General features: G+C 36.5%; 2 protein-coding genes across 16 annotated transcripts in view; one reads left to right on the top strand and one right to left on the bottom strand.

Annotated features, from left to right (window-relative positions):
* LOC128863695 (putative uncharacterized protein DDB_G0282133) overlaps positions 1 to 10,322 on the top strand; it is a 139,224-nt gene extending 128,902 nt beyond the window's left edge. For all 15 annotated transcript variants that reach the window (XM_054103047.1, XM_054103041.1, XM_054103071.1 and 12 more), the window contains 6 exons: positions 44 to 496; positions 565 to 1,662; positions 1,740 to 1,912; positions 1,976 to 2,160; positions 3,606 to 3,718; positions 6,952 to 10,322. In XM_054103047.1, coding sequence (XP_053959022.1) covers positions 44 to 496; positions 565 to 1,662; positions 1,740 to 1,912; positions 1,976 to 2,160; positions 3,606 to 3,718; positions 6,952 to 7,227 — 2,298 coding nt within the window. In that variant the 3' untranslated portion in view covers positions 7,228 to 10,322. The remainder of the gene's footprint in view (positions 1 to 43; positions 497 to 564; positions 1,663 to 1,739; positions 1,913 to 1,975; positions 2,161 to 3,605; positions 3,719 to 6,951) is intronic.
* Positions 10,323 to 20,328: 10,006 nt separating this feature from the next.
* Positions 20,329 to 21,603, bottom strand: LOC128863685 (uncharacterized). The gene is made up of 2 exons (XM_054102969.1): positions 21,304 to 21,603; positions 20,329 to 21,233 (listed from the first exon to the last, which is right to left on the bottom strand). The coding sequence occupies exons 1-2, from the start codon at positions 21,470 to 21,472 to the stop codon at positions 20,482 to 20,484; spliced, it is 921 nt and encodes a 306-aa protein (XP_053958944.1). The 5' UTR covers positions 21,473 to 21,603; the 3' UTR covers positions 20,329 to 20,481.
* Positions 21,604 to 24,403: the final 2,800 nt, after the last annotated feature.

Below are 24,403 nucleotides of genomic sequence, written 5' to 3'. Positions count from 1 at the left end.
TCCAACTCTTTGTGAATTTCAATGTTATCTTATATTTTCCTAGCATTTCGATGGTCATAGTAATGGCAACCATTCCCGAATCGGTGACTTCCACAATGACAATCGCTCAGAACGTGGGGCAGGAGCAGAGGCCAACGGTATTGGCGCCAGTAGCAGCAATGGTTACAGCACAGCACGTAATGGTAATAATTACGGACGTAATGCACATCAAAATGGCGGCGGTGGCTCCTATCATTACCACCATCATAACCATTACAACAACAATGGCCCATCAACGTCATCTGCTGCATTAGCAGGTGCTAGCGGTAGTGTTGCCAGCTTGCTGGACGCACCTACTGGCTCTTCTGGCATTCTGGGCTCCACTACTTCGTTGAACAGTGGGCCCATTGGGCTTAAGTCGGACAGCCCATCGCGTAAGCGGCGTCGCATATCCGGACGCATGCCCAGCCAGTCGCCGCCGGCAATTTGGGAACAGCGTCGATCACCTCGTACTCAAGTAGGGCAGCCTTCAACTGAGAAGAATGATTTGTCGCTATATAGTTATATTAATCGTTCTCCTTTCAGATGCAGCAAGGAAGTCCCCCAATACGACGACCCCGTCTACGGGACGCAGGACCTGCTCAGCAAATTCATGGCCACCTCAATAGCGGCAACGTCAATAATAACAACAATAATAGCACTATTAACGGTAGCAGCAATCATTTGCAAAGCTACCACCAGCCACAGCATTCAATACCGCACACCCCATATTACATTCGTCAGCATATGCCACCACCGGTACTGCAACAGCAACAACAACAGCAGCAGCAACAACACCAGACGCAACCTTTGTCACAGCCTCAACCGCAACTCCAGCAACGTTCACCTTGGGAACATTCGCTTACTGCAGCTGCAGTAATAACCAGCCCCAACGCTGCTCCAGCGACTGTGAATGCTTTTATTCAACAAACGTCACCCCCGCCACAATCGCCCGGCCACCATCATCAGCCATCTCTTGTGGGTGCGCCACCTCCACCGCCACCGCTGATGCTGGACATCAATCAAGTTCCTGTCAGCCTACCCTTACGTCATGCCGAACCCATTTGGGCGTCCATATGCACCTACCCCGCACCACCACCGCAAGCGCGAATGGCACCTTGCCATTTGCATGGCATCTATTCGCAACCATTCGCAGCTCCAGCGTGCAATACACATCCCAGCACTCAATTCCCTCCTGCTACGGCTGGTTTTGCTGCTGCCGCTGGTGCTCCCATACAGATGTCCCAACCGCCACAGGTGCAAGTGAATGCTGCTGCAGCTGCGCAGCAACAGCAAACGCAACAGGCCGCCGCTCTAATGGCAGCCGCCTCTGTAGCCGCAGCCAACTACCAACATGCTGCTCATTTGACTCAACAACAGCGCACAGAAGCTACTGCAGCTGCAGCTGCTGTAGCGGGACTTTCTCTAGAACAAGCTGGCGCTCACCATCTGGACGCACATCAAGGCCATACTGCTGCTGTAGCCACACCACCGACACATCACAATCAACTTCAAGCAACACCAATACACATCACCTCAATGTCGGCAGTGGCCGCTGCGGCAGCGCATCATTTACGCACAACAGCGAGCGCAGCTGTATCACAAATGTCTGCGGCGCCACAACCGATCCTTGTCTCAACAGAGGTAAACAACAGCACAAACAGCTGTCTGCGATCAAAAGCTAAGTTTTAATCTTTTTTGTTTTGTTTTGCGGCTCACAGAGACGCGTATTCCCACCACATCGTCGTATTACTCGTTTCTGGCCTGCACACCATCCACACGCACCACACCGTCCTATGCTTCCACCACAGGCTTTGGGTCCGCACCAGGCCACACCTGTTCAAATTCAAACGACTACCGGAATCATAAACCCGGGCTTTTTACTTAATTTCTTGTAAATATGTTTGTCGATTTTCAAGTAAGAAAAGAGAACTAACGGTTTTATCTTTCCACGCAGAGCCATGTTCCCGCTCTCACCTTATAATCAGCATGAATTGAGCTCACCGGACTCAAACGAGACAGAAAATTATGAAGCGCTGCTAAGTTTGGCTGAGCGTCTGGGCGAGGCGAAGCCACGAGGCTTGGCGCGAAACGAAATCGATCAGTTGCCAAACTATAAATATAATCCGGACACTCATAACGGTGAGTTCCACGAGTTTTACGGACTTGTAACTGTGTACGTAGGAAATAGTTGTCGATTTTTTCAACATAAAAACTTACACTCTGTCTCTAAAAATATTATTTTTTGATTGCATCTTTGGAGTCTTCAAAACAAAAAGTCGCATTGGTGGGGTGTTTCGCATTATATGGGGTGTATTACTAAATTTATTTTTAAATTGTGAAGAAATTGTTACGGGAAGCTTACACCAAGTTTGATTGAACTGCATCTAATGTTCTTCAAACCATTCGGTCAGGTTTTGTAATTCACTGTAAATTCCCTGCCAATTGCACTGAAATTCACTCGGAAGTAAATTAAAGAAACTGCACGATTAATTTGGTTTAGCGCGCCCATTCCCACCTGCCTAGTTTTTTCTAGCATTGAGCATTGCTTCTTATTACGTCACTGCATCAATTCCTCTCAATAATTTGCACATTTTGAAATACAGTCTGTGCCAAAAGAAAAGAACCGGGTTTTTTCTTGTAACTTCAAGATATATTTCGTTCTGCTTTTTGTGCACAATAGTCCCTCTCAAGGGCTACGACGCCAGTGCTAACTCAGGTTAGTGTCGTTCGAAACTTTCCCGTAAACGCAACCAAACAAGAGTGAGTTAGAAGTAGCGAGCGCGGCTTGAAGCGAGTGGCGGCAAAAAAGCAGGATAAAATGATGGTCCAACTTTTTAAGCGGGGCCCTTCTTTGTGAGTAAAAGGGAATAGATGTGAGTATCAACACCATCGAACGTGAACTGAAGGAGGCGAACATATCCTATCGTCCCACGTCTTGCAAAAGGATAATGACCCAAACACCAAAGTCGGTCTGGAAACAAGAAAATAGCGTCACAGTAATGGACTGACCTTTCGAGTTCCCAGAAGCCAACCCCATTGAAAACGTGTGGGGAATTATGAAAACGTATCTTGCCGGAAAGTCAGTCCACAATTTAAAGCAACTCGTGCTTAAATTCGCAAAATCGAGTCCTGTTTGTCGACGAGCTACGCAGAATAGCTGGTTCAAAGCGTGAAGAAGATGACAGGCAATATTCGGCAACGATGGCTCGAGATTACACGGCTTATTGAGTAATTGCGACTCGTAGTTTTGTACATATTTTTAAGTAAAAAAATTTTAAATATAAATATATCTTTTATACTTCAAGAATAATCGCGGTTCCTTTTTTCTGACACAGACTGCACGTATGCGCTTGCCTAAACCAATTGGTTCCTCAACACACGAAGAAATAAATTCATATTTTCCTTTCCATAAAAGTAAATTTAAAAAGAATTTTTTTTTTTTTTTGTGAAATTAGTCCTGTAATGTTAAATGATGTAGTTATGTAAGGTACATACGTAAGTATTTATGTAAGTGTTGAGAATGTGTTGATATTGCTTAAGTAATTTCTTTACCATCTTTATTGAACTATTTTTTCTGCTTATAGGTGATCAAACGTCTTGCGTGGTTTGCATGTGCGACTTTGAAGTGCGGCAAGTGCTGCGTGTTCTGCCTTGTTCACATGAATTCCATGTTAAATGTGTTGACAAATGGCTCAGGGTAAGTAAAATTTATTGGTGTAAATTTAAGAGAATAATATAGAGGAAAATGGATACCGAGATCCCAGCCCTTTTTTGTGTTAATTTCGGAAATGCCAGACTAGTCGAATAAAATCTCGATATTGCTAATTTTTTCATCATTACAAAATACCGACTTCCTGAGGAAAGAAAAGCTTTATTTACAACACCTCTTTTATGTTGTTGTTGTTTCATGTTTTTTATTTCATATTAATTTCAAATAATTACAATGCATAATAACAACCAACAGAACAATGCATAATAACTATAACAAAAGTTGTCAGTAGTGGGTATAATAAATACATTTTTTGGTTCAAAATTATCTTTATCCATCAACGTAATTTCAATCAAGAACAACGCAATAATTCCAGCGCCGCTCTAATTTTTATTTATCTTTTGACTCTAAAATAGGCCTCACTTTCAGCGATAACCTCTTCATTCGAGCAAAATTTCTTACCGGCGAGCATTTTTTAGGTCTCCGAACAGCCAGTAGTCGCTGTGAGCCAAATCTGGCAAATGCGGTGGATGTGGAAGCAATTCGAAGTTCAAGTCATGTGGTTTTGCCATTGTTTTAATTGACTAGTGATTTGTATGTTTTTGGTCAACAGTGCGCAAACGCGGCACACACTTTGAACAGAGCTTTCTCATAGTCAAATGCTCATTCAATAGAAAGCCAACAGGTTCTTTTGCTATCTTGACGATGTCGGCTAACTCACGCAACTTAACTTCTCGATCGTTCAAAACGATTTTGTGGATTTTTTTATATTTTCTGGTGTTCATTCTGTAAGCCTCATTTGGACGTCCACGGCGTTGTGCATCATCGGTGTCTCTACATCCACGTTTGAAGTCAGCAAACCAGCGTTTTATTGTTGTTTCTGATGAAGCGGAGTCCCCATAACACTTTTCAAGCCATTGCTTTGCTTAAGCGGTATTTTTCCCCATCAAGAAGCAGTGTAAAATTAAAACTCGAAATTCTTTCAGATCCATTGTTTTGAAAATAGCAAAAGTAGCGTCACTCTTAGCAAAATAACTCAGGAACTAATGAATATAATATCATTAAATTTTAACAGCTGACTTTTTAAGGTTAGTTCTAACTGAAAAAGAGGTGAATGGCATAAAAGTAGTGCCATGTATGTATGTGTTAGGCCCGGGACTTTTCAGCCCATATTAAACCGCTAACCCTAAAATGAAAATAACAATGAATCAGTACACAACCAATTACAAGCAGAAAATTGGTATCCCTCGTTCTGATCTTATGAAATTGTTCAACGTTTGACTCTGTAAATTCCGAATTCAAATCTTTATGAGTACTTCACTTTCTAAATTTCGCATACTTCAACAGTAATTGTGAGTAAATCCAATATCATACTCAACAGTGCTTGATTGCTTTTTTTAAGAGGTTATATACAGTTGGCGGCCGTCGTACCCGAATGGGTTGGTGCGTGACTACCATTCGGAATTCACAGAGAGAACGTCGGTTCGAATCTCGGTGAAAACACCAAAATTAAGAAAAACATTTTTCTAATAGCGGTCGCCCCTCGGCAGGCAATGGAGGTTTGCCAAGTGTATTTCTGCCATGAAAAAGCTCCTCATAAAAATATCTGCCGTTCGGAGTCGGCTTGAAACTGTAGGTCCCTCCATTTGTGGAACAACATCAAGACGCACACCACAAACAGGAGGAGGAGCTCGGCCAAACACCCAAAACGGGTGTACGCGCCAATTATAAATATAGTATATATATATATATACAGTTAGAATGCCGCAAAAAAACGAGTTTTCCAGAATATTTTCTGAGAAAACTTTTAAATTATTGGTCTAAAAATGTGTACACATATTATCTTATCATATTATCTTTTAAAATTGCGGTTTCTCAAAAAAAAAAATCGATTTTTGACCAAAATTTCGGTCTTAAATTGCTTATAAAAAAAAAAATTTTCGGTGAGAAAAAATCTTCGATTAATTATTAAAAAATATATTTAAGAAGACGTGTTAAAATTTGAGACTAATCGGTTTAGCCGTTTTCGAGTAATGTTGGTCACCGACTTTGAAAGCACCATTTTGAGAAAAACGCGTTTAAAGTTTGAAAAGCGCTGCCGCTCCGGCCTTGTACTTTCAAGCACTCTGAAACGCCTTATAGAATTTTCGTGTAACTTCGAAAATATTTACCGAAGCGATATTGACCCTTAACGGCCGAGAGCTTTTTTTGTAATAATAACTAAACATTTAAACTGATTTATTTAGATATGAATTTAATAAATTTATAGGGTTTTCCAATAAGAGGTGTTATTTTGATATTCAAAGAAAAATGCTATTTTTTAATATAAATGATCGGATGTTTATTTCATTATAAAGAGGAAGGTATGCTGTTAATAGTGGAAAATAACAGCAGGCAAATGACCACCACGACCACGCTCACAGGACATTATCCTTTTCATGAAATTTTCCGTAACCGAATTGCAAAGTGGCTGCCCTATGTCCTCGATAGCCTCCTGAATTCCATCTTTGAGGTCTTGAATCGACCCTGGGCTGTTGGCGTAGACCTTCTCTTTCACGTGGCTCCAAAGAAAAAAGTCACAAGGTGTTAAATTACAAGATCTCGGTGGCCAATTGTGATCACCTCTTCGAGAGATAACACGGTCCGGTCCAGGAACTTTTTCCGTAAAGATCGTTGCTTGTGTGGCACGTAGCGCCGTCTTATTGAAAATAAACGTTGTCCAGATTAATACCATCCAATTCCGGCCACAAAAAAATTTTAATCATCTCTCGGAAATCTCATTGGAAAACCCTTTATTTGAGTTATAATTTTATATGATCAACAAACCAACGATGTACAAATTTGCTAAAGAAAACTACAGCGATGATAAATAAATGAAATGAGTTTGAACTCTTTTCATGACCCCGTATTAGAGCCTTTCGTTTTCTATCGCATAAGTACTATATCCCCGTAGCAGGGCCTTTCGGTCGTTAAGAGTTGAATTAAGAAAAAAAATTAAAATAAAAACATCGTTTTTTTTGAAAATTCTAACTGTATATAACGCCTTAAGCTCATTAGGTGAAAAAGTCTGTAAGATACCTGCGCATGCGTACACGATTTTTTAATAACATTCAGTGAATTTTTCCAAAACACTTGTATTATTCGCTATGATACTCTCTAAAGTACATACTATATCTATACACATTTCACATTCAAAAAAACTAACAACTTTTGTATTTCAGTCCAATCGAACTTGTCCCATCTGCCGTGGTAATGCATCCGATTACTTTGAGAACCCCGAACATCAGCAACAGCAGCAGTCTCAAACCCAACAAACACAGCCACAGGTGCAGCCACAGTCTCAGTCGCAGTCTCAGCCTCAGCCTTCGTCACAGCAACCAACACAAACGCAGCAAGCGACTACAACTCAACCTCCAATTTCCTTGACAGCACAGTCCACGGTGCAGAATCAGCAACAGCAACCGCAAGCACAAACACAAGTAACACAGGCGCATTAAATGCAAACACATACATACAATGCGGTAAAAGTAATTGAGAAAAATTGTACTTCAGGAAAAGAAGAGAATAGAGTATACAAAGTCAATACCAAATAAAAGTAATTTAACAAAAAGAATATGCAGATATTGAACAACTAAAAACTACTCGTAAAAACACTAAAAGTCAAGCACTCTTCTAACGTCCACGTCCAATAAGTGTATTTGTAATTCTTTGTGTTTCCAATGAAATTAGAAATGAGCTAGAAATTAATTACATTCTAAATGCAAAATAGATAAATGTATGTATATTTATATGTGTGTGTGCATGCGTAGAAAAGAAACTGAATGATACATTGTTATGAGCGTTTCTTGGCTATCATGTGGAAATCATATTTTGAAATTAACACCATAACCAGCTACATAGCTACATACTATTCTGTATTCTGTATGCAATACATATGCAATTGTAGTCGTCAATCTGTAAAGATATTGTTACCAAATTGTTATTAAGATGAGTAAGTTGAAAAAATCACAACCAATACGCAAACTTTAGACTAACGGCAATAGAATAAATAGTTAATCAATATATTCTACATATGTACTTTATGCTCGTATCACGGAATACAACTAGATCTGTATATCACTTGTGTGTATGTATGTCTCAAATGTTTTTCTAATTAGCCTTTTTCTCGCATTCTACCTGAGTGGTGTATCTGTGTATCTGTTTGTTAATATAACATTTCTTATACGCAAAAACAAAAACTACAAACTTTATAGGCAACAAAATTAGGCTCCTCCAAGCGAAAAGCAAAATGCATAGAAATAAGAAAAAGAGGCAAATAAATCAAATTATAATTATGTATGTATGTATGTATGTAATTTGATACATTTACTCAAAATTCTCTTCAGCCACATTAAGCTCTCTACATACAATTTATGCACAATAGGAATATGCACTATGTAGTTGTATTCGGTCTAAGGTAGGCAGTTTGAAATTTTTTAACTTCACATTTTTTTTAATCTTAAACACAGTTACTCACTTACTTACTTACTGCTGTCCTGATCTCCTCGTGTAGCTAGGGCCTGTACAATAGATCTAAATGAGACACGCAATTAGATGCTGCACGGCAAATGTCATTCCAGTTGTAATTTGTGGCGTCGAATTCCCTATCGATGATTCTACGCTAAGTGTTCGCTGGAGCGCCATGTTGTCTGGAACCCTGGGTATTTCATCTTAGCGCCTGCCTTGCGCTGTGGTTCACGGATTTGCGAAGTGTGTGACCAATCCAGCCCCACTTAGTCCTACCAATCTCAATCGGTACAGTTTCTTATTGGGTACGGTGCTATAAATATTCGTTTCTTATTTTTTCTGGCCATCTTAAACCAAGTATTCTTCGCAAACATTTATTAATGCATGTTTGAATTCTCGATACAATGCGGGAGGAGCCTTTCCATGTTTCACATCCATAGAATAGCACTGATTTAAGATTGGACTGAAAGATACGCAACTTCCTACGTTTTCACGACAGTCGGTTCTACGTTACCGAAACGACCCGGATTTTTATCCGGCCAAGGACTGTCACTCCAGCAGCATTCCCCGTATGTAGGTAGGGTGTTTATGCTGCTACAACAACAACATACACAGCTTTGTTTTGCGTGAGATCTGCCACGACTTTTCCATAAGTTCCTCAGCATGCTAAAAACCAAATTTGCCGTGCTAATCCTTGTATCGACGTCTTCGTCAGCACCGCTTTTGGCTGAAATAGCACTTCCCTAATATACAAACCTCTGTACGCTTTCAGTGCATTCATCGCTACACATTACTTTAGTTTTTCTTGCATTTTTTTCTAGGCCTGCTGCTCTGCTCTGACACAATAATTGATTAAGATTTGTTTCCAGATTAAGATTTTGTTTCCAGATCATTTAGTCTGTGTCTGACCCTGCACACATTGTCCAGGTATAAGAACGGCGTCCATTGTATTCCGCGCCTTCCGTTCATTGAGGAACCCATTACTTCGTCTAAGCAGAGAATAAATAGCATTGGCGCCAAAATGCAGCTCTGCCACACCCCAGTTTGAACTTCGAAGGGTTCTGATAGCAAACCATTATGCAGAACGCAACATTTAACGGCATTATATGTACATAGCTTTGATTATGTTGGCAATTTTTTGTGGCAATACCCTCGATAGAAGAGTTCCCCATACGTAGAGTTCTCCTTTAACGCTGTCGAATGCTATTTTAAAGTCGATAAAGCGCATATAAATTGACGTTCGGAACTCGTCGCATTGCTTTAGTATGATGCGAATGATGTTTATAAGGTCGATGCAAGATTGGCCGGCTCTAAGACCATATTGATTTTCTCGGAGGTTGGTTTCTACGGCGACGCACTTGCGGTCAAGTACAATTTTTGTCAGTATTTTGCTGGGTACAGGCAAAAAAGTCATGCCTCGGTAATTTTCATAATTTTAATTTAGTGAGGTCACGCTTTTTGGGGCACCTTTACTAATACACCCTCATTCCAGCTTCCAAGCTTGGTCGGGATCGATTTTTTAAGAACTAAGGGTAAATATTATCATTTTGAGTATAGTCTCCCCGAACATCAGCAAAACGGCACGTAAGTGCTACTTGAAGTGTACCTGTGGTACTCTTGCCATTTCCCCGAACATCAATACATTTGTCCCAACGAGATTCCAATTTATGAATTCCATCACTGAAATGAGAATCTGGAAGGGCGGCTGCAAAATACGCTTCTACAGCTGTTATGACCTAATCATTTGATAAAAAAACGCTTTTCACATATGCATTTTTTTCCCGTCTGGAAACAGATGAAGGTCGCTAGGGTCCAAATCTTGTGAATACGATGGATGCTCCAACAATTCGAACTTTAATTCATGGATTTTAGCCATTGTCAAAATGCTCTTGTGACACGGTGCATTGTCCTGATGAAAACGAATAGTATAACGGTAATATTTCTTTATTATGAGGATTGTCAATGTACAAACACCAAAAAATTTTGAAATATACAGCTCTCACTCTCACCTTGCTACGAAAAAAAAAAAACAAAAATGTTATTTTGAAAAAAAGTAGCCCATTGGCTTAGAAATCCCCTTTTCAAAGGCACAGCGTTATGTACATACATATATACATATTATAGCAAAACAGAAATTTCTACTGAAAAAACCCAATAACTACTAACAACTACTGAAATACAGAAAATCGCGCCCACGTAAACTGTTTGTTTTTTTACCTCTAAACTCTAATCACTAATCAAAAATTATACTACAGAAAACAAAAACTGCATGAACTTTTTAAGTGACCTAGTGTATTTATTACTAATTTATTGAATAGTATTAAATCAATTGCACAAGAGTTCAAGTGTTAAAAATTTATGTGCACGCTTAGTTGTCACCTAAAGAACGCGCAATAAGCCACCGTCCTTTTGGGTATTTGGTCGAGCTTCTCCTCCTATTTGTGGCGTGCGTCTTGATGTTGTTCCACCATTCACTATAAACAAAGAAACCGCTCCATAAAAACAATATTAGAATATTCATAAAATGACAGAGCTTCACAAAACTGTATATGTAGATGTAAATTTTTTTCTTCAAAAATATCTATACAAAATTCTCTAACGCCAACATAACAAATTATATCTCAAAAGTGAACATGCATTACACTTTCCCGTCCGTAGAAACACTTAAAATTTATTCGAAAATAAATCATTTTAAAATCATTGAACAAAGTTTCGTGAAGCACTCGATCAACCCCACAATCTATGTATACTAAGTCACTTAAAACGCTCAAAATCAGTGTAGCGCCGTGTTACTTCAATAAACTTTTTTCTCCTTGATGTAAAAAGTTGCCGTGAAAGTTCTAAATAAAGACTAACATCAAAATTAGAAATAAAAAAATTCGTGACGAAAATTCAATTTGAAATACAGGCTATTTAAAATTTTTGTATGTGTGTAGTTGTGTAGTTATATATAGTAAATGTACATATATTCATAAATGCGCGCATATGTCAAAGGCTTCAAATATGGGTATGTGTGTACATATATGGACAATGTTATCGAATGAACATCCATAGACAGTTATTTCATAGCCAGCGACACAACCATGTAGCTAAAAGCGATGAAGTCATCCACCTACTGCATACTGCATGCACGACCACATTTTATATAATATATTGTATTGTATTTAAGTTTAAAACACGAGAAGAGTGAGCAAAAAATGCCTTCAATACGACAACGAATGTGAACTTTTCAAAGTAGCGGTTTAATTAAAAATATTGCTTTACGAAAGGCACTCGGTATGCTTTTTCAATTAAAAGAAGTAAATATGTATGCATTCATTATGCAAGGTACGTTGCGTACATATTTATGTAATATACATATACAAAACACCAATGCACAGACTAATACGCAGTCAACTCTTTTAGCCATTGTGCGCCATCCCTTCCAAATTTATTTGTATGTAAGTCAAACAACTCCTTTGATAGCCTTTCTAACTTCAAAAAGAAAACCGAAGCAAACCTCTAAACATTACTTTATTACTAAATATTTATAAATATGTAGTCATTTCGATAGTATTTACTCTCCATCTTCATCTCACTTGGAAAAAACAATTAGATCTTCAAATATATTAAATCTTTATCACACTTACCTATGTGCACATGCATATGTATGTGTGTATACGCAAGGTACTAATTTAAATAAAAGTTCCAAACAAGCCGTATACATGCATCACGTACATATGTATGTATGCATTCAGTAAAGGCAATTAAAGGGTTAGCGGAATATTTGTTAAATATATAGCGTAAACACTAATAGTTATAAAAAGCAAAGCAAAATGCACAAATATGTATATTTAAAGCTACTAGTTGTATATAAGCACATCTGTATAGATGTGAGTGTGTTATCAATGTATATGATCGCATAAGTGCGTTTACCTGTACATGCATGTATGTACAAGTATGTGCATGCAAATTAATGTATCGCTCATTTGCTGAAAGAATGTCATAACTGAAAAGAAATTACCAATAGCTCTCTTTAAGCAGCATAACAAATTATAACGGTGGCTACGTTAACAGTATGTCATTACAAAAAAATATATATATTTATATAGTTTTCGTTACTCAGAGTGGCCCTATGCTGCACTGCACCAGAGAACGTATGAATTTACGTTCTCTGCACTGCACTATGGCGTAAAAGCAATAAATATATACAGAGTGGCATGGTAAATTAAAGCTTTAAAATCGGTTTTCTTGATATTTTTGTTGTTTATTTATTTATTTATTTTTTTTATTATAACACTCTTCCTGCAAATTCGCGATATGCGCATTTATTGCTTTTTTATTGACATTTATGCACCACTTGCACCAAGTTTTCGGCAATTACACAAATATTTACCTTTGTTTGTATGGAAATGTGAAGGAAGTCACATCAACATTTGTGAAAAGGCTTTATTCCCATTCAGTCAATGCATTTAAGTAAGGTCTTTTGAAAAGTGTCAAAAAATTTATGTTTTTGACTTAGAGATATGAAAATGTATAATGGAAGTAAGTTTGTTTGTAGTTTAACTAAAAGTGCAAGAAAGAAATGCATATATAATTCATAAAAATATATGGAAATACTGTAACAATATGTGTGCGCAAAGCACGAGCATTGGAAAAACCTTAAAATTTTTGAATTGAAGACGAAAGGAAAAGTGTTAAGCTGAATTTCAAATGGATTTTTGTGTAAAAATCAAGTCAAGTCAAGTCCAAAATGATGAATGCTTTGAATTTTATGTGATCAATTTTTTGTATTACGATTCATATGCGGAAGGGTTTGCCAACAGATGCGCATAAATCCCTAAAGCACGCTTCAAAAATCCGTTATGTTCTTTAACTAGGTGTCAGTAAGGGTGTCAGCAATTAACGCAAGCATAATAAATAGTTCATAGTTGCAACTCAAGGTTAGTACACGTATGCATGCATGTAAATAATATAGACTTTTCTGAGAGTAGACTAAAAATCACGGTGTTATTGAGAAAAATATAAAAACTTAGCGGTGTATTTTAAATATTGTTCATTTCAATTGTAATATTATCTACACATATACATATGTATATATTTATACTTACATATATTCTTATTGCTGTGAGCGGGTGTGTGAGTAAAATTCGTAACAAATTATAAAACGGCCACGCATTTTTCAAAAATGTCAAGAGTAACAAAACAACAACAAAAACAGTTAGACCACACTATTTGAGCATTAAAAATTATAGAAGCAAATTTTTTTTAGATTTACACATGTAATGTATGTATGTATGTATGTAAAGCTGAAGAGTTATATAATCGTATTAATAGAGATGTTAAATCCAAAACGAAATGAAAAATCAATAAAAAACTATTTAATAAATGCATATATACATATACTTACATATAAAATAGTGTTGTAGCCGTACGCGTTGAAAAAATATGAAATTGATTCCTGCCCTCCATTTGCATATTGAACACAAAAATATTATATATTTAACTAAGAGTTTATTACCAAATAAGAACTATGCATATATTATGTAATCAAGGATAAACTAAAAGAAAACAGTTACAATTAAGATAAAAAAAACACGTTTCAAGCAATTAACAACACATTTCTATAAACGCAAAACAAATAAGCAAGAAGCAAAAAATGGCACAGACTACTACAAGTACATATACATTTACACATGTATGTGTAAGTATTTATATTTCGCTACGTTCAAGCAAACATTTTTTCTAAACACTTAATTTTCGTATGATTAAATTTTTTTAAAAAGTGCGCACGTAAGCTTTGCCATTAATAGAGCAATAATAGAAATTCAGCAATTTGAAAAAAAAGTGTGCACAACTGTTAGTTGTGTGTTAGGGCAAACACTTCACTACCGCACTTCACACTTCTTTCAGTCAAAATTGGCGATATGAGTTTTTTAATTTTAAAAATAATCGTGATTACTGCTTAAAATGGCATCTGTGCACTCTGCATAGCGGCATTAATACAGGTTTCGAAAGTGTGTGGATAGGCTATTTTATTTACATTTTTTTCTTCTCATTTAACTTTTAAGTGACTTCGATGCTAATATTTTGAAAATACTCAAATATGGTTGGCCGCTGACCACTAGAACGAAATTTTATTCAAATTCTGTAAACGCGTTCTTAATACTAATATATGCGGCCGTCGTAGCCGAATGGGTTGCTGCCATTCGGAATCGAATTTCCGTGTATGAAACACCAAAATGAAGAAAAACATTGTTCTAGTAGCGATCGCTCCTCGGTAGGCAACGGCAAGGTTTCGCGTGTATTTCTGCCATGAAAAAGCTGCTCGTAAAAAAAACATAGTCGGCTTAAAACTGTAGGTTCCTCCATTTGTGGAACAACAGCAACATGCACACCACAAATAGAAGGAGGAGCTCGGCCAAATGCGCTTAAGCCTCAATTATATATGCATATATGCGTCGTGAAAAGCAATTTTCGCCCAAGATCAATAATTTAATTATATTTTTGAAATGAACTTAGATAATAGCAAATCCACTTTATCCAAAAGTGCTATGTAGTGCGCGTAATTCAGCGCTTTCTCTTCTTTTTCTCTTTCATGGACACGTTCGTAGGTACTTTCCAAAAACAAACCTTTATCGTATTATTCAAAAATTCATAAGTCAACATTTAAAGTATACAAAAAACCAAAAAAAAAAAACAAAAATTAAAAATTAAAAAATTATAAAATATATGTATTCAAAGAAGAATATAAAATTCAAAATATTCATACAAAATATATACATATGTAAACCAATAATGGTGTTTAAAAAAAACCATTTGTAAACGTGTTGTGCTTTTTCTAGATTTTTTAAAACACAAATATTTACTACATGCAATAAGTACTAGTAGAGGATACTGGAAGCAAGCTTAAATACAATAATGTAACTAAGAAAACGACGTATAAATTCATAAACTTATGCAATTTGGTTCTCTTCGTTTTATACAAAAAAAAAAAAATAATAATAATTATAATAAAAGAAATCGATTGTTTGCAAGAAAAACAAAAATTAAATATATACCTTGTAGATGTAAAAACATAATTACCTTTTATACGTGCACTAATATACATATTAATTATAAATACATACATACATTAACATATTTGTATGCTTATATATACATATTTATCTACATATATGGAAAACAAAATGCGAGTAAATAAATTTGAGTATAAAATTTGATGTGCGCATCGCAAATTAGTTTTTACCAAAGTTAACGCTTATTTTCGCAGATTTACAGTAAATATAGTTAAGTTCTCCTAATGCTTTCGTACACAGCTTAAAGTATCTACATACATATGCTAACTTTGGCATTTTTTCTAGTGACCAGATCAGAAAAATTAAAAACAACGAACAACCGAAGTCGTTTGGCACTTCTTGAAGTATCGCTTTCCATACATTTCTTGTTCCGTGATTCCTTAGCTGATTGAAAACTCTACTGCCAAGTGGAGTTGATTTCCGTGTAAGTTATTTACTTATATAAATACATATGTATGTATGTATGTACGCGTTTACTTTGAATTGAGTGAATTGAGCGATACTTCACTGTTTCACTGTTCCTCATTTCATAAAAGACATTGTTTATTCAAATGTAATCTCAACATTCAATCTCTTTTATCTGGAAGCAACATATTATAATTATAATTACACACAACACAAATATATTTTTGTATCGCACCATAAGCAGTTATTGGTTATTTCGGTAAAATGTCAATTACATACACACAAATCTAGTTTGGTCGAATTATTCTCATTGGTGAATTGTGTAATTCAATTGTTTTACTTTAGTCACTTTATTATGTGTTAACAACATTGAAAACTATCACACACTTATACACACACACACACATATATATATGTACTATGTATATGCATGCAATTTTCCCTCCGCATATTTTATAATTATTATTACTATTTTCTTATTTACCTTTTTTGCAACTTGCATTTGACAAAGCAACCACTTGATTCGCTTCCACATAAAAGCACTGTTCTAATATATGGTATTTTTGACTGCTTTCAAGTTTATAAGAATTTGCTTTACTACTAACAATTAAATTGATATATTTTTTTAGTTTAAGCACAAGCAAACATAGCTTGTGTCTAAAAAAATTTAAGTCATAATAAAAATATATAAAGTTATGCTGTGATGTATGTTATATAAAAGCAACTAAACAATATTAAAAAACTAAAAAAAAAAGCAATTCGTGAAACCCTTTGAAATACACCCCATATATCGTGTAGATTACCTAAAATGATTTCATATTGCAAACCAATAAAATATTTAATAAATGAAAATTAAGGACAATTAACAAATCCATGTCCGTGGGTACTGTAAACACTTATTGAAAATAAAATGTAAAATGTACATTAAATTCGCTTCAATATCGAAAAACTTTTAGAATAACATGTCTACGATCTTTGAAAATGCAAAAATAAACTAATATATGTAACCTTTGTATTTCTATTTTGGTAGTATTTGCATATTTAAATTACTATCACGAAAATATTAATATGATACAAAATGTTTCACTATTATTTTTGTTAGAATTACAATGAATTAAAATAAAAAAAAAATTAATGTGTTTATGAAAATAACAAAAACTAATAAAAAAACATGCTAGCAGTACATGAATGTGAACTTCTGCCTTTCTATTATATTTTTTATATTCTTCGGAACCATTCAGGAGCTTGGAAGAACAGTAAGTCAGGGCCAAGCAAGGATGTCCCACCAAGGGGGTGTCCTTTCTCCGCTGTTGTGGTGCTTGGTCGTAGACTATCTACTAGCGGAGATGCAGGGACTCGGTTTTCATGTCCAAGCATATGCGGACGATGTCTGTGCACTAACATCTGATAAATCCCTAAGGAGGCTTTGCACGAAAGTGCAGAGGATAGTGGACAAAATCAATGACTGGTGCATGAGACAAGGTCTTTCCGTTACTCCGAACAAAACAACCATAGTCTTGCTCACGAGAAAACGGAAATTGGATGGACTTAGTCTTCCAACACTGAAAGGTGTGACACTTGGCCTTTCCGATGAAGTTAAATATCTAGGAGTAATCTTGAATAAGAAGCTGACTTGGGAGACACGCGTTTCATTGAAGGTGAACCGCGCATTAAAGATTTTTCAGCAATACCGCAGAGCCTTTGGTGAAAGCTGCCGTCTGAAACCTGCTGTGATCCTATGGATATGCACAGCACTTAACAGACCAATCATCACTTACGCCTCTGTGGTCTGGTATGGACGGAGCATGGTTAAGTCCACACTTCGGGAACTATACAGGCTGCAAAGAAGTGTATGATTATGCATTACGGGTGCCATGAGTGCAACCTCCGGCGATGCTCTAATTGCTATGCTGGATTTGCTCCCCTTGGATCTTAAGATACAACAGGAAGCAATAAAAGCAATGACTAAACTCCATAAATATGGTTTCTGGCACGAAGACGGAACTTTGGGACACAAAGAAATCTTTAAGTTGCTATCTGAGCAGTATCCACTGTTTTTGGCACCTAAAGACGACCTAATACCCATAATTTCATTTGGAAGGAAATTTTATTGCTCACGTAAACGATAGTAATAAGTATCAGTATGCTATGGGGGAAATGGCAACTGTTTTCCAAACGGAAATTTTCGCCATCCTGAAAGTAGCCGAATGAATAATCGAGAGGAAATGGAGGGGGAAACAGATTGAAGTTATCAGTGACAGTCAGGCTGCACTGAATGCCCTGGAGAACGCAAAACAAACCTCAAAGATTGTTCAAGAATGTAACAAGGAGCTTAATTCTAACGCAAGACAGAACACGCTTGTACTTATATGGGTTCCAGGACACTCAGATGTACAAAGGCAACCGTGGATCAGCGGTTCCCCCACAAGGGCCAGAGCCAATAATCGGAATCAGTTCCACAGGAATCATGAATTGGATCAGCGATTATGTAGGCAATTTACATAAAGAGCGATGGTCCGGTGAAGAATTGCAAAGTGTTTTGTGACAATTCCGAACAGAAAGCTGTCAAACTTTCTACTAAAACTTGGAAGGAAAGGCGTTCGGTTGATGGTCGGTATTATTACAGAACACAACCCATGGGGTCAACATATGACCACTATTGGAATCATTGAGGAGCCAATGTACCTGTCTTGCTTGGAAGAGGCGGATAGCACTAAGCACTTTCACTGTGAGTGCCCTGCCTTTGCTAGAGCAAGAATACGAGTTTTGGGTTCCGATGTCGTGAGAATGAGTAATATTCGTTCTCTAAAACTGGAGGATATTTACAGATTTGTCAAAGAATCTGGAAAGTTCTCACAGGACTAACTACCTCTATCTCTGTCTTTATTCTTTCCTAACTCTTTCTCTGATACTTTTCTCCTTCCCTGCTTGACTATCTACCCTCTCTCCAGAGCTCTAAATACAATGGGTCTGAGTGTTTTCGGAGCCACCAAAACCAAGTGGTGCTCCTTGGCTCGACCTATTCAAATTTCAATCTCATGTAAGCCGTTAAAGGTTCCCTTAGTGGGATGGATGCCTATTGTGGACAGGAAAAATCAAAAGAAATCGATTATGTACATTTTAAAGTTTTTCTCAGATAATGAAAATGCAAGCCAGGCCGCTGAAATTGTGAATGGTGTTTGTGGTGCTGATACTGGTGCCTTCCAATCCCTACTCCCGCACAAAAAGTCAGCGCATTACTTGCATTGTGGCCGCTAAAACAAGCAATGAGGAAAAAAAATTATTAACTATGCTTTCATATAACAGAAAATAAGCGTGTGTTCATAAACGTTTTGTCCTCTTATTACTTATTATAAAATGTAATATAGAATTTCCCATGCGTACTGCTGCCATAATTTTTTTCAACCTCAGTAAACGTCGCTAACGGATTTCCTCCAACTGTGTATTATTAGTAGCGAATTGCGCATTGAATTAGCTATTCCTTCTCCTTGTATTTTCTTCATATCGTTAATAATAATTAAACAAACCAAACACCAAAATATTCCATCAAAGCAATGTCTATGAAGAAAAACTTTTCAAAGTAGCATTGACAGCTGATTGTCAATTTTGGAGGTAATCTGCCGTATGTGAACGGGTAGATTAATTTTGTGGATTTATTACTAATTACTGCATTTGAGAACGTACTTTGAGTTGTTTTGTTATAAAAGTTAATAAATAAATACCCGCATTACTTTCGAAATCCATTTCAAACATTTTTCCTAGTCAAATATTTTTATTTCAAAAGATTTATGAGACAATCTGTATATCTTAATTGTTTTTAGAATTCTGAAGGTATCTCTGAATTCGACTGCTTGATCAGTGTGCATTTTTCCCCCTTTCGATATTCTCCTTTACACTCACGCGAACTTCATTAAAATTGCCTTCCTCATAATCCCAGTGCAGCGGAATGGATTATTGAGCGGAGGTGCCGCAGATACCGGATCAAAATCTGGGAAACGCTCGCTTCTCTTAAAAAAGTATCCTGCATTGTAAGCTGAGACAAAATCCCGCCGCGAAGAGGAACAAGGCTGGCTTGTATGGGTATTAAGACATTGTAGTGTTTAGAGTAACGAGCTGGAAGATGAATTGGCGAACTGTGAATATGCTGTTCCAAGGGAACTAGAGTCAATTATCGGTCGAGGATATGCAGGAAGCGTGAAGTAGGTCCGAGACCTCATCTGTGTAGCTGCCAAGTTCTATTTGAAAAAAACCGAACGGGTCAGGAGAGGAATTCCTTATAAAGTTGAAAAGAGTGAGCTGATTGTTGGTTGAGTTGATCAGGTGCATAATCCATGGAGCCCAATACATAATTAACTGAGGAATTCATCACAAACCCAAAATGTTTCTCCTGCCGGATGAAAGATATCAATTTAGAAAACTTTCTGTGATTGTTTTAATTTTTGGGTCTTATGTATTAAAAGAGAATCAGCTGTATTCTCTATATCTCTACAAACTTCCCATGATGATCAAAGAGTCGCAGAAGTTTAAAGAGGGGTTAACCAGTATTATACACTCCCTCTTCCCGTACAATGGTAAATGTTATGCTTACTCCTTACTCTATCGGCCCATTTTCCATAAGAAACTAGTAAATTTTAGCTTACATGACATGTATTTTTACCTAAATATGCAACCTAATTATAATATAATATTTCAGCCTTTAGCTGAGGCCTACATGTAGTACATAGGTATGTTTATTTTTGAATGAAGTACAATGTACAACATAACAACCGGGTAGATAGTGGATCACATTCTTTCAATTTCAATATCATTTTTTATGTCGCCTTTTAGCAATAAACTCTTTTCATCCTCATTCTGCTGCGCCAGTTCCTCTTGCATTATCATTTTCGCTACAGCAAATTTAAGGAGTGATTGTTTTCGAGGTGGAAGCTTTTTTATGCTGCTGGCATAACCAAGAAATGTTAAATCTATACTATCGAAACTCCTTCCCATCAAAGGATCGATGAAATTCTCTTGTTCAATGGACGCAATACTCCTTGATGGCGTATTAGGAATGTTTCCTCCGGTATCCGAGTCATTAACTAACTGGTCCCAATCAGTTGGCGAAGCATTGGCATATTCGGATACGGCATTAGCGATTGCTTGATAAGATTCGTCATCCACCTCGTCCAACACCTCTTCATCTATTTCGCCTTTGGCTCGTGTGCTCTGCAATTGTTTTTTATAACCGTTTGGCCGTTTGCTAAACAATTCGACTTTTACATCTTCGTTTATTCGATTTCTAAAACGTTCATTTACTATATGTGTTTGGTAGTCTCTTGTCCGTTGACCATATGCCGTTTTTGGCTTTTTTGAAATCGTGCTCTGTTCACCATCCACACTGTCATTGTGTAGCATATACGAATTGAAGAAATCCATATGCCCAGACCATCGCCATGATCGATAACGTTTTTCGAATCTATTATTTGTTTTGCCACTACGGAGGTATTTGGAATAACAATCTTTCAGGGTTCTCCATCTTTTTTTCGTGTCATCGACTACAAAAACCACAATGGTACACATAGTTATTTTCACATTATAATACTATAGTTATCAAAAAAGGTAAACCTGTGAGTTTTAAATCAGCGGGTAAACGATCTGTGAGTGATATCCACGCTTCCTCTTTTTCAACATTCTCCTTGCCTCGCATGACCCTCCGGTCGTATAGAATTGGGTAATGTTTAATCTCTTCGATCAATTTTTCGGTGAATGTTATCATTTCAGAGGCGTCTAACATCTTGAAACGTTACTTTATTTTTGTTCAAACATGCAATCGTTTACATTTATTTATAAATAAACAAACAAAACACAGAATCCAAAACGTTTTGTACCGATACCTCAAAGTTTTTTAAGCTTATCAGGGTTGAAGTCAGTGAGCTATCGAGTTGCCATATTACAGTATGCACTTTTCAATATTCCTTAACAAACCAAGATTTTTATAGCACAAAAAGAGAATCGGTATATTGAGGTTTTTCTAATCTAGACCTAATTTAAAAATGATTACGCATAAATGTAGTTAATATATTATTATCAATTTATTAAATTTTTTATAAATTTTCACTAAGAATGAATATGAAAATTTAATGTTAAAAATGCTTATATATATTAAATATTCTTTACTTTTTTGAAAAGAAAATCTCTCATATGCATATTTATGATAATTTGGAGAGCTCCGGTTTGGGATGATTAACAAAAACAAAATGGAATGATTAGTTTGCGCCAAACCATTCAGTAACTTTAAAAAATCGACAGTTGCTACTTTTATCTAAAACATTTGCACTTTGGGGCAATGATTGCGCAATTCAGAAATTTAAATTTTTTATTTTTTCGACATTTCGAAAGTATAGTATTTTAAAAATATACTGTGACATTTTCATGCGGAAACTCCCAATATTATAGCTTCTACAGCCCATTACCTCAAACTTTAAACTCATTTATCTCGAAACTACTTTTGGCGGCCGCCGTAGCCTAACGAATTGGTGCGACTACTCGGTGTAACATCAAAATTAAGAAAAAGTTTTTAGAGTAAAACTTCTTAGGCGTCGATGGACGAGCGAGAATGGAGAGTAAAATTTCAAGGCCATGCAACGTTTTGGGCATTTTCGTTCCGCGAGAGAGAAAAAAGATATAACGTAGAGGAAAAGAAGAGAGAGAGATATACCTTATATATATCTTAGATACAATTTAGGCTATTTTTCCTGAGTTTTTCCTTGTGGTGCAAACTTGTAGGAAATATATTTTTAGTTGGTACCTTTTGGCGTTATATTTCCTTGGTGCCTAGTGTTTGGGGCGTTTTTTGGTCCCAATTTTGTTTCCGTTAGTTAGTTAGGCTAGTGCTTGTGCGTACTATAAAGTGCTCCCCATTCCGGCGTCGGATTTATTGGTATTGCCTTGCGGTAATTTGTGCCGTTGCTGCGGTCCTGGAATCACTGCGTTTGTGCGGGTAATAAACGCTCGTAGTAGTACGCGTTGTTGCCACGGTTTGCGTCCGACGTTTACCTACACCGGTCGACCCTCCTCCGTTTTTTGTAAATTTTGTCTATTTATATTCTCTGCAAATGTTGTGAATTTATTTAGATATATATTCTTTCTCTCTCTCTCTCTCTCTCATTCTCTCTCGGGTCTCTCCCTCTTTCTTTGCCTGCCTTGAAAGTTTCACTTCTGTTATGTATACTACGATACACACACTTTTTTTATTCTAGTACGGGACATTAATATTTTTTGGGGTTTTTATGCTTCAGATAAATAAAAGAGCCTAAATGGACAATACCGTCACCGTCCAGGTTCATTTTTTGGGAAGGTCAACTCCCCATTCGCCATTTTTAAAATTATTAAAATAAAAAATCATTTTTGTATGTAAAAGAAGTTAAATAAAAGGCTAAAAATTTAAATATCGTTTTTCATTTTTTTATTGTAAAAATAAATCCTGAAAATATCCTCAATTTTCGAGCTCTAGACCACTTGTTGGGACCCCTTAATTAGTTGATTTCTTCTATTTATTCAAATTAACAGAGAGTGGCATCGCCATAAATTTAAAAGTCAGATTGAGCAAATTAGCGACTTAACATTCTCTGGTACAACTAACCGAAGCCATTGACTTTATAAATAAATTAGATATAAATAGTAAAAATAAATAAGGAACTGGAAATAATAAAAAGAAAGCCAATGGTAGATTAAATAAGAAAAGCGGAAACACAAATTTGGAGTTAATAAGCAGCTAAAAACCTACTGCTCACATACAGAAATGCAAAGCCATGTATAAATATTATATCATCTCGCACCCATGCAGCTTGACACACTTCAGGGATTTACAGCATTAATGAAGACAAGTATAAATATTTGGAGGCAAGCAGACTTTGATACCTATTGGATTTCATTAATCTTAATTTCTCGTAAAAGTATTCACGAGTTTTGAATTCAATTAATTTATACATATTGGGTTGGGGTTACCATTGGGTACAAAGATTTGTTTGCTGTTTGGCAAAGGGTAAGTATTCATTCGATAGAACTCTTTTTGTATTGCATTTTTGAGTTATTTAATTATTTGTTCTGCAGCTTAGAAATGGAATACCCAGGAGGCAAAAATAACCATTTTCGACACCTGCTCTTCTTTGCTTTTCTTCGAGGTCAAAAAGCTTCCGAAGCAGCCCGTGACATTTGCGAAGTATATGGAGAAGGTGTCATAAGCGGATCTACAGCAAGGAAATGGTTTGCAAAGTTCAAAAATGGTAACTTTGACGTCGATGACACACCCCGCAGCGGAAGGCCTTCTGAATTCGATGAAGAACATCTCAAATCACTTGTTAAGGAGAACGGTCGCCAAACCAGTCATGAATTGGCGAAAAAAATGAACTGCGATCATAAAACGATTCTCAATCACCTTCATTCATTGGGATTCACTAAAAAATTTGGTGCCTGGGTGCCTGATGAGCTCAACGAAAAAAACAACACATTATAAATACAAAATTTCTAGTGGCCAGATAATCAGATATGCTGCATCCTGGAATAAATACTTGAATTATATTATTAAAATCTTTGTACTTTTATTTGAATTTTAAGATTTGTACATATTTTAAATTAAGATATCGATTTTTAATATGAAAAATTTTAAGATATTGGTACTATTAGTCTTTCATAACATACAATTGTACAAACTTACATGTAAATC

Source organism: Anastrepha ludens, chromosome 2 (genome assembly GCF_028408465.1).
Source record: "Anastrepha ludens isolate Willacy chromosome 2, idAnaLude1.1, whole genome shotgun sequence".
Lineage (NCBI taxonomy): Eukaryota > Metazoa > Arthropoda > Insecta > Diptera > Tephritidae > Anastrepha > Anastrepha ludens.
Note: the sequence above shows the minus strand (reverse complement) of the source record. Positions and strands in the feature narration are given on the sequence as shown.

What these genes read in the sequence shown, in the direction of transcription:
- LOC128863685 (XM_054102969.1), bottom strand. Translation starts at nt 21,472, where the DNA reads ATGTTAGACGCCTCTGAAATGATAACATTCACCGAAAAATTGATCGAA. An exon ending in CGCTGATTTAAAACTCACAG is followed by an intron (nt 21,234 to 21,303) that starts GTTTACCTTTTT and finishes TGGTTTTTGTAG; the next exon opens with TCGATGACACGAAAAAAAGA.